Source organism: Syngnathus typhle, linkage group LG5 (genome assembly GCF_033458585.1).
Source record: "Syngnathus typhle isolate RoL2023-S1 ecotype Sweden linkage group LG5, RoL_Styp_1.0, whole genome shotgun sequence".
Classification (NCBI taxonomy): domain Eukaryota; kingdom Metazoa; phylum Chordata; class Actinopteri; order Syngnathiformes; family Syngnathidae; genus Syngnathus; species Syngnathus typhle.
In genome coordinates, this window is record NC_083742.1 from 19,696,050 (window position 1) to 19,706,236 (window position 10,187).

The 10,187-nt window shown below is 43.7% G+C and overlaps 2 protein-coding genes across 2 annotated transcripts; one reads left to right on the plus strand and one right to left on the minus strand.

The window, feature by feature from the left end:
• Window positions 1-274: 274 nt before the first annotated feature.
• On the minus strand, window positions 275-7,831 carry abhd17b (abhydrolase domain containing 17B, depalmitoylase). The gene is made up of 4 exons (XM_061278322.1): window positions 7,353-7,831; window positions 5,741-6,208; window positions 2,371-2,550; window positions 275-2,065 (listed from the first exon to the last, which is right to left on the minus strand). Exons 2-4 carry the CDS (start codon window positions 6,205-6,207, stop codon window positions 1,846-1,848), a joined length of 867 nt encoding a protein of 288 aa, XP_061134306.1. The 5' UTR covers window position 6,208; window positions 7,353-7,831; the 3' UTR covers window positions 275-1,845.
• A 355-nt stretch (window positions 7,832-8,186) lies between these two features.
• On the plus strand, window positions 8,187-10,129 carry lg5h9orf85 (linkage group 5 C9orf85 homolog). Its single transcript, XM_061278326.1, has 4 exons — window positions 8,187-8,391; window positions 8,518-8,624; window positions 8,770-8,883; window positions 9,314-10,129. Exons 1-4 carry the CDS (start codon window positions 8,290-8,292, stop codon window positions 9,516-9,518), a joined length of 528 nt encoding a protein of 175 aa, XP_061134310.1. The 5' UTR covers window positions 8,187-8,289; the 3' UTR covers window positions 9,519-10,129.
• The last annotated feature ends 58 nt before the right edge of the window (window positions 10,130-10,187 follow it).

A 10,187-nucleotide genomic window follows, 5' to 3' on the forward strand; every position in this document is an offset into this window, starting at 1 on the left:
AGCGTTTTGAACGTCTCAACAGGCCGTAGTGGAGCTCTTTGGTGAAGGGGCGGGGCTTGTTTAAACCAATGCCACACTGCCACCTGCTGGAACAAATACAAAAGGACCTTTTGTGGGCTTGGGATGAACGGTCGTTATTTAGTCATTAGGGTCCTTGGCATCCATTTAACTGTAAAACATTTTGCTGTGTTGCATTCCTTTTATTTGACTGGCCAGAATAACTCTTACGTAACAATCAAATTAATTTAAAAAAAAAAGTCAGCACAAACTAGAGTTCTTCTAAATGACCATTTTATTTTTGTCATCCACGTTGGTTACTAAATTTAATCGTTATTACAGTTTGAGTTCCATTTGTATCGAAATATGCAGTAGAAAAAACAGAATTAAAGATGCCAATAGTCCAGCTGTGCAGTAAAAAATGAAGCCTGTAACTTGATCGGGCAGACGTCACATGAAGTATAAATGTCATTTAACAGAGACGATGGCAACTGGAAACAAAAAGTACAAGCATCATATAATGTCCTATTTACAAAGCGCACAAAATTAAAGAAGAACCCAAACAGGTAGTCAGGACCCGACAGATGCTGAATCCTGATGAATCAGTCGATGTGATGTGTTTCACTAGCACCCATGTCTTCAACGTGGCCCAGCGTCCGACATAAACTCAGGCTGGTGAGCCAAAAACATCAACAAAAGAATGGCATTCATGAACGTTGACATTTGCTTATCTCAGCTCTGATAGTAAATAGAGTCATTAGTGCATTGAAATATCTTGTTTGGCCTTGCTCAGCGATAAAAGGGCAAGTAAACCATCAACAATGGAAGCAGAAATGGCAAGCAGGCAAGAGCGTGAAAGGAAATAACAAACGAGACCTGGAACACTGAGCTATGACATAAGTTATTGTTCAAAGACATGCTTGGTGAGTTAGTAGGTGTAGTGTTCATTCAATCTCTGCTTAGATATACTAAGGGGAAAAAAAAGCTGTTCATTTTCAATGTTTGAATATAAATAGAATGCAGGCACCATTCTCGGCCTAGATGGGCATTAGTGGTATACAATTCCAACATATGGAAAAAAAAAAAAGTAAATATTTTCTATCATTTATATAATCTTTAATATGAGCTCTGGATATGGACTCTTTAACATCCTCAAATCTAGAAGAGACTGTTAGACCCGGCCGGCAGACTTCTTCTACTTCTGCTTAGTGATGCTAATCTGAGCGTAACACAACATTGCATGATAAACTTTAACAAAAAAAACAAAGATTAGAGGAGGTGATGCAATCAAGTGTGAGATCTTTGCAATATATTCTACTAAATATTTGGCAACACTCAATGGCACAGCAGTTTGTACCGCGCAGTTCTTCAGTGACAGTTGATATGTGCAAATATACACAAACGTACTGCAATAATAAGAATACAAAATAATAAGTGAATATCAGTTGGATGGGAGAGTGCAGTCCAGTTTGGATCAAGGCTGTAAGTGAGAAGGTCAGCATCCTTCTGGCCTGGTCTGAGGTCGAGGACTGCGTTCTTTGTAAAAGGCAACAAAAATGTCACGTGCACACTTGTCCGCGGACTTTTTTTCCACACAGTCTGCTCTCTCTTGCATGAGCATACTGTGGCAATGTGCAATTATGCAACATGAAGAAAAAAAAAATGAATAGGGTTTTAGTTTGTATATTGTTCAAGGTTCACAGTTGCGGTGGAGTGGACGGGACTGAACAGGAGCTCCGAGCACCAATCATTCTACCACCAACACTTCCACTGAGGCGAAAAAAAAAAACAGCCATGATAATCACAACAGAACAAAACCAGCCACCGATGTGTTCTCCGTTTCTTCTTCTACAAGTTGACCAGCTCGTGTGCAACAAACTGCTTGAGTCTCTCCAGGTACTGTCCGTAGAGTTCCACGTCGTTGTGCCCCGCCCCTTCCACCCACAGCGGCTCGACGGGGCGCTGGCAGCGCTCGTAGAGCGCCAGGCCGTGGGAAAAGTCGATGACCTCGTCGTCCGTGCCGTGGATCACCAAGACCGGGGAGGTCACCTTTGAGATCTTGTCAATACTACGGAAAGAGAGGTTAAACACGCAATTATAAAGCAGAACAATTATTGATTCGAAAGATCATGGAGGGTTGGACATAATGAAAAATAACGGAGGCTTTCAAGATGTTTGTGTTTCTTGTTTGAAACGACATCCTGCTACTATGATGACGCTCGCTATTTAAACAGAGGGCGCTGATCTGCCAACAGATACACGCCCAGAAACCAAATCGGGGTGTAGCGCACAGAACCAAACCAAAAACGTGGCTATGTTAAAGTCACCGCTGTATTTTTGAGTCCCCGCCCCCCCCCCAATCTGCGGACTCACTTGGGAAAGGCGTCAAAGCAGTACGTTTTCTTGGTGTCGGGGAAGGCCACTCTCATGCCGGAGGTAAGCGGGGAGTGCAGGATCACTGCGGCACTCTCGTAGCGAGAGGCGAGGTCCACAGAAGGCACGGTGCCAATGCTCTGGCCGTACACAATGACGTTTTCTGGACGGATGCCGTACCTGCGTGAAGGAACATATTTGCGGTTCAATCGTGTTTGCTCTGCTGCATATAATGGCGGCTGTCCAAATTGGCCATCTGATCCAAAAAACAAACAGCTTGGTGGCCAAGCGTGTGTGGATTGCTATATTTTGGACGTGGCTTTAAATGTTGAGGACACACGCTCGTATTTTTAATGTCAGCCTTGGAATTAAGAGAAGGTGCGCCATGAGACAACACATACACACACAAGCACACGCCTGCAGGTCAAATAAGTTACTCACTCATGACTCAGCGGTAGCTGCCTCCTAAATCAAGCACACAATCGTTGGATGACGCTAAGGTACTTTTGTAAAACCAACTCAGTAAGGGAAGAGAAGAAGGAGCTAGATGGACAACACCGACGCTGGATTGGTTGCACGAGAAAATCAAAGTGAGGGAGGGCAAACAGGAGACATTCCCCAGATGATTATTGCGAACGTGACACACTCCAGTGAGAGTCAGCTGACTACTCGAAATCCAGCCTGGCTGGCTGGCTGGCTCTGCATGTGATACCTGACCGCGGTTAACCAAGCACCGCTTAAGGAGTTTGTACAGTAGGAGAAAATGCTGTCAACAAAATGAAAATACTGACTAGAGTAAAAAAAAAAAAAAAAAAAGGCTGCTCACTGTCGACATCACAAGCCAGATGTTGCGGCCTTGTACATGAGAGAGAACACCCGCTGCGCCTCACATTTACAGCTCCAAAGTGGATTAAGACAAGCCGAGAACACGTGCACACTCAAAGGGCACGAGATCTAACATAAGCTCAGGAACACATTCTTCACATTTGACAAAACACACACACAAGTCAGTCCAAATGCAATTGTCACGAAACAAAACGGTGCTAATAATAGTACGATGCGAATGAGATGAGGTTTTTTTTCCATGATGGATGGACGAGTACCGATACTAGCAAGCGATATTTATGATGGATGGACGAGTACCGATACTAGCAAGCGATATTTAAGGCAAACAAAATCTGCCATTTGTCCAAAACCGTACGGGTGCCGTGTATAGCTCCGCCCTGGTCATCAGCTGACTTCCGTCACACAGGGGTGTAGCAACCGACGCAAATGATCTTAAGTGAAATATTAAAGTCATGTCGAGGGATGTAAATGGTTTGCTTTGTGCAGGACAGTCATCTGGTAGCCCCTTCTCAAAGGTCGTTGACCCTTGTACTCATGATATGTATATTCCCTCAAGGCATCAGTGACATGATTCTCGAGAGCTTATTTATGATGAAGCTTTTGTCATGGCGCAGTAAGTGATTGTTATCCTGTGCTTGCCAGTATCACTGCATGATATCCCTCAGCGCAACCACGTTTCAATATTGTAGGGCGAGCCGGGCCCGCCTACTTATCAGGTGACGGGACACAATACGTCATGTTATATCGGAAGGAGGACACAACAGATAAAGTAGGTTGTCGTCCGTCTTGGCTTTTGCTCAGCTGCACTTGTGTGAAGTTGGCAGCGCGGCCGTTGCCCATTTCCAGCAAGCCTTCAATTTGCTTTGTAGAATGGAGGCTTGCCGTGCCATAGTGGGTCGTGCGACCATGGTTACAGCCCTCCCCCACAGCCCTCGTGCATTTTCTCTCGACGCAGATCCGATCTTTTATGCCTCGCATCCTCCCTCGTTCCTCGATTCTTGAGAGCCTACTGCTTTTTTGCCCGGGAGAGGAAAGAAAAAAAGAAAGCAAGTATAGCAAAAAGAAAAAAAGGATATTTTTAGGACATCCTCAACACGTGCGTTACACACGGATTAGTCATGTGTGTTTGATTAGCTAAATGGCAGGAATAGTCTGGTAAGGATCCAGTGACTTTTTATTCATCTCCTGGGGCGGTCATTTTGTCACTTGCTGATGACATCACAGTTGCTAAACCGTGATTGGTCAACACCTGTGATGTCATTTTCAGTCAACAGCAAGTGGCAAAATGGCCACCCCCTGATAAGGATAACAACAATCAAGTGTATGTTGTGTTAATATCCAAGGAACAAGTTTTGACGGCCAGTCCGCACCCCATCCGCGATGAGCCACTTTTGATTCCCGGGTCACGACCAAACGTCCAAGAGTCGAATTTAGAATCCATATGCTGGTGGCCTAGGAAGTGATTTGCTGTTGTTTTGTTTTTCCTGGCCACAGTGTGGGAAGGCTTGGGTCTGAATGCTCATTGGAAATCGGTTGCTAGGCTACCGCTGGATCTTAGACTGGCAGGTTTGACTGCTGGCCCACCTCCATCACAGAGGGCAAGGAAAATGACACACACACCCACACACACGATACAACATATGTTACACTTTGCGGTACGATTTTGCCAGTTTGAATCCTTAGTATGATCATCAGGACTTTTGCGCTTGGGTTTGTTGACTCAACAACTGAACCGCTCCCTGCTCAGGTGAAAGAACCTCCTGTCCAGTGACTAATGAAACCACAAACAGAAGCGGAGTGTGCGTGACGCAATCGTGGAGCTCGCACGTTGTATTGAGAGTAGCTGGCACCGCTTTGTCTGCACTCGACCAAACGTTACACTTGCTGACTGCGGATAAGAAGCAAAGACAGAACTTCGAAGAGAAGCGGAATAGAACGTGGTTGCTTCAGACAATACTGCTGTCTAGATTTTTGGGATGTTTACATCGGAGTTTAGAAAAGGCTGGAAGTGAATAACTATCCTAGAAAACTAAATCTCAATTGTAAGACACATATTTAGTGTGCCACTGATAAATCAAGCTGGCCGTTTGTTTCGCTTAGAACATTAGCACCCCGCCCCCCTCAGCTAAATAAACAAAGGAGTGCACAAAATGTTTGACGTAAAGAACACACATCAGATTGAAAGAAAAGAAGGAGCCTAGACTAAAGAACACCTTAACTTTCTTCTTTTTTTGGTCCATTTCAGCATACAGTACTCACCCACTCACACCAACACAACCGGCCAGTATGATCCTGCAAAACTCAAATATAGTCATGCCCTGACTTTGTGCTGATATTAGCGCTTTTAAAAACATGATCACAGTTTTTTTTTGGTTTGTTTGGTCATTTGATAAAATGCAATTGCACATCCACTCCAGTAGGTGGCAGTGGCGCTCATTGTCAACTCGGCAGAATTTTGAGACAGCTCTCCAGTCAGTAAACTGCTAACACTAACAGGCAAGCGTGAAGTTGACGTCAACCTTACCGTGAGCGGAGTGCATGCCAGGCGGCGTCTACGTCAGCATACAAGTTCTTCTCTGACGGTTTCCCGGAACTGGCGCCGTAGCCGGAGTAATCGTAGGAGAACACGTTGCAGTTGATCCGGGAACCCAGACCGATGTAGAAGCTGCTCATCTGGCCCAAGTCCACCGCATTTCCGTGGGAGAATAAGAGCGTGTAGCGGGCGCTGGGCGAACAGCGGACGAACATGCACGCGATCCGGTTGCCCCGGGAAGTGCGCGTCATGAAGCACTCGATGGCTTCCTTCTCGCGGGCCGAGTACTGCCAGTCGGCGCGTTCAGACAGATGCAACGTCCACCGGCTGCCGCTCTCGTCGCACATCATACTGTAGGTGGGCTCTGGGGGCAGGAAGGCCAGCTTGGCCGTGATCTTGCTGGGACACGGCGGGCAGCAGAAGAGGCAACAAAACTCGCTAAAGGATAGGTGGTTCATCCTTGGAGAGATAAGAACCATTTGGGTTAGTATGTTTCATGCAGCAATTTTAAATGACCGACAGCAACTGGAAGCATTTTTTTATTTTTTAAATGATGTATTTTTTTTTCGCTGACATCATGTCCGCTCTAATTCCTTTTGTCAACTGGACAACGGTGCAATTCAAAGAGTCTGGGGTTGTTTGTGCTTCTGCGCTTCACTGCATGTCTCAGATGGGGGAGAAAGCTTTTCTATAACATTTGCCAAATGCCTTCAGGCCAATGCTTGTCCCACAATCATGTGAGCACCCCCCCTCCTCAAACACACACATTTTTTTTGGCCTTGTAATGCAAAAACTATTAACTGGCCACTACATTTTGAAAAAATATTAGAAACACCTCTTCGTATGATGACTGATGCCTTTTTTTTTTTTTTTTACAGGCTATCTTAGAATGAAATGAGACTGTTAGAAAAACATTTAGTTGGACATTATCCCATGGTGGAGAAAAGTAATCAGTGAGTACACCAAGGTTTTCCTTACTGTGTCTTGTTTTACAAATTGGTTAGTACTATAAAAATCAATGCGTGCTTTGTTTGCTTGTGGTGTCAATCATAACGTAAAAAAATGATCACTTTACAACACTGATGAGCTCTTCATAGCTCCAGTAGGCAGTGGTCTCAAATTATAATTGCTAATGAACCAGAGCCTATTGACTCACACTTAAATGGAAGGCGGAGGGCATTTGAATTACACACAAGTAGTCTGCATTGATTTTAATTGAACAGAACCTCATTAAGGTCCAATGCTATGGTCTAGTGAAGGCTGCAATGGCATCTCGATGCAGCTTACTACGTAGAGGGCGGACGTTGTTAGTTTTTATATTTAGCCCACCATTTAGTCCATCTGGTGGGCACAACAAAAAACGAGCCCTGCGAGTGGTGGGTGCATTGCCGGCTGGCCGGCTGGCTGCTTACTCTAAAATGGTGGGAAAGGCAGGAGCGAGCGAGCTTGCACTGATTCTTTAAACTGGTTGGTTGAGGTTGCAGAGACTCGTCAGTCAGTGGTTGTAATTAGCGATACACACCTATAGAGTGTGTGTTTGTTTTCCTTTGACTTCATTTGAATAAACTCAGGATATGATGAGAATGTCGGTGTGTGACATTACCTGGATGTCTGCTGTGTTTCCCTTCCAGTCTTCAGATGATACCTTTGTTATTGTCGTCAAGACGATTAATTGTTCTTCTAATTGTTTCTAGACGACGGGAAGATGTGATGGGAAGATGCGGAAAGGTTATTATCCCCTCGATGCTGATCGTCGTCTTGTTGTTGATGTGTGGTGAAGTCACTCCCGTTCCAAAGGCTTCGTCCTCCACTTCAGGCAGCTTCCGTGACGGTTCCTTTTCCTCCCTCTGCTCGGTTTCCTCCACATCCGAATGTTAATCAAGTCGAGGAACCAAAAAAATCCACACGATTTGAAAGCCACATGGGTGAGAACGAATTAGTCGCTGATATTTGAACTTATTTGTGGTTTGGCATCAGAGCGTTTTGGGTATTACCAAGCAGTTGACAGCAGTATCACTTGACTCATGAGACATCGCCGGTCAGATTGCTATCTTGCCTCCGAGCGGATAAAGGGCGGTGATTGACAGCTTTGTAAACCAATTGTAGCTGCACTATCACGATGCATCCACCAATAGAAAAGCTAGTAGGCGCTAATTAGGCGGATCGTCGTCATTGAGTGGTGCTGGGTAACATTTTTGATTGACGTTGACACGAACCAATACCATTGGTGGAACTTTCGGCACCACATTTTTTGACTGATAATTTATGGCTTTTTTTTTTCTTTCAATTTTTACTGTAGTATGTTTTGGTTTTATAGTGAAACGGAAAAATAAAATGCATTAAAGAAAAAAGAAACAAGAACAATTCAAGTGACGGTGTGATTCCTGTTATGGAAGAGTGATTCGCCAGTAGGTGGCAAAACCTCCGCCCACTTACTCTCGCGAATGAAAAGTACTTCCGGGTCAGTTGTCCTTTCGCGTGTAGTTGGGTTGCTAAACTGTACCATGCGTAATTAACTAATAACTAACTACTTCTGTATTATGAGTACTCAGAGGGGTAACGCGTCTCGTTCGCGAGGCCAAAAGTACCAGAACACCGTCGCCTTCAAGAATGACAAATACGGAGCGAGTGTGCAAGTCAAGGTAAGACTTGTTTGCCCGAGAAAAACACCCATACACTTGACTATGCATGCATGCACGAATGCTTGTTTAGTGTTTTCAAAATTGGCAGTCGCTTTGTGTAAAATCTTTAACATTCTTTAAACGCAGAAGGCCAACTCCAAAATCCACGATGGACTATGTCAACACTGCAAGGGTGTTCTCGAGTGGAAAGTCAAGTACAACAAATATAAATCTCTAACACAGCCACGGAAATGGTATGTCAATGTATAAACATAAAACAGTAAGCATGGTGATAATTGTATTCGTCTGTAACCTGAAAATGACCCTGACCCATAACCTATTGTGATGCTAGTTTTTTTGCTATCACAATAATTAAAGATGGATCTTTTCCTATTTCAGCATCAAATGTTCTCAGAAGACTGTGAAGGATGCTTATCATGTCATTTGTAAACCCTGCTCTCTTCAGCTGGAAATATGCTGCAAGTGCGGGAAAAAAGAAGACATTGTCATCCCGTAAGTATTAACCAATGCATATCGTATTTGTTTGATCAATATTTTCTCTCTAGAATTGCAGTGGTGCTATATAACATTTGAAGACCATTTCTTACAACAGAAGGATTCAATCATTTATTCTTGATTAGCATTTTATTGTTTGAGGAGACTGCCATCCTGTGGCTGAGTTACCTCACACAAGTTCCTTTGTTTTGACAGTAGAGGGCGATATATAGCAGATAAAAATTGTGGTTTTGAGTCAGAAATTTGAACCGTTTCTATTTGGTTTGAGCCAAATAGGAAACAACATAACTGGTTAATTATGTCATCTCACACACACATTTACACCCTGTTGGAACCTACTACAGTTTGGGAGCTCATGCTCTCAAGTTACTAGTTGACATATCTGAAGATGATGATGCTGATGATATTTTCTCCTCCACTATTATAGAGTCAACTCTCATCTGGACCAAAAAGAAGAGGACAACGATAGCAAAGAAAAAGGCAAAAAGGACATGGACAATGATGATGATGATGATGATGATGAAGACTTCAGTGACCCTGAGGATGAAGATGAAGTTAGTCAATCAGTCACAAAGATGACACCGTGCAAGTCTCCTCCGCTTCCAGATGTGTCTCGAGTAAAACTCACATAGTAAATGATTGCACGAGTGGAGTGTCCTGTCATCTCATCTCATTTGTTGATAATCGAATGTAGCTTACTTCAAGTCGTCTTACCACAGCCGGTTTGCGCAACACACCGGTTCTCATTTTTCTCGCTTTCATTTGCGATCGTTTGCATTTCTGATGCTTTGGCGTGCCAAGGATCCAGTGCAATAGCATCAGACGTCACCCTCACACATGTCTTTGCATTTGAACGTCGGTTGACCTGCATCGAGCTTGTTCTAACTCAAGGATCACCGACCTTTTTGAAACGGAGAGCAACTACTTTGGAACTCTCTTGGTGTTATTTCAATGATGCCGCAATGTAGAGAACAGTTTCATATGAATCTGCAACATTTTAGAGCCAAATCGGTGACTAATGTTCTACCCTGTGGTAATATTTGAACACATTGGCAAAATTATATAACATGTCACTAATCCATTCACCCAACACTGTGACCAAGATATCCTTTTCCACCTTTTTTGCACTTGATAAAGAAAGAACAGTCCAGCTGCAAAAGTCACACAAAAAGTCACCCTGACAAAACATATTGCAATACAATTTACTTATCAACTCAATAAACATGAAAGTAAAAGTTTCAAATGATTTATTTTGGTAATTTGTCACAAAGACCTGAGCAGGGTGTGTAGACTTTTTTTGT

Excerpts from the sequence above, each read along its gene's own strand:
- abhd17b (XM_061278322.1), bottom strand. The coding sequence starts at position 6,207 with ATGAACCACCTATCCTTTAGCGAGTTTTGTTGCCTCTTCTGCTGCCCG. Across the intron at positions 2,551-5,740 it reads TGGCATGCACTCCGCTCACG|GTACGGCATCCGTCCAGAAA; the intron begins GTAAGGTTGACG and ends TCCTTCACGCAG. Across the intron at positions 2,066-2,370 it reads TGCTTTGACGCCTTTCCCAA|TATTGACAAGATCTCAAAGG; the intron begins GTGAGTCCGCAG and ends CTCTTTCCGTAG.
- lg5h9orf85 (XM_061278326.1), top strand. The coding sequence starts at position 8,290 with ATGAGTACTCAGAGGGGTAACGCGTCTCGTTCGCGAGGCCAAAAGTAC. Across the intron at positions 8,392-8,517 it reads GAGCGAGTGTGCAAGTCAAG|AAGGCCAACTCCAAAATCCA; the intron begins GTAAGACTTGTT and ends CTTTAAACGCAG. Across the intron at positions 8,884-9,313 it reads AAAGAAGACATTGTCATCCC|AGTCAACTCTCATCTGGACC; the intron begins GTAAGTATTAAC and ends CCACTATTATAG.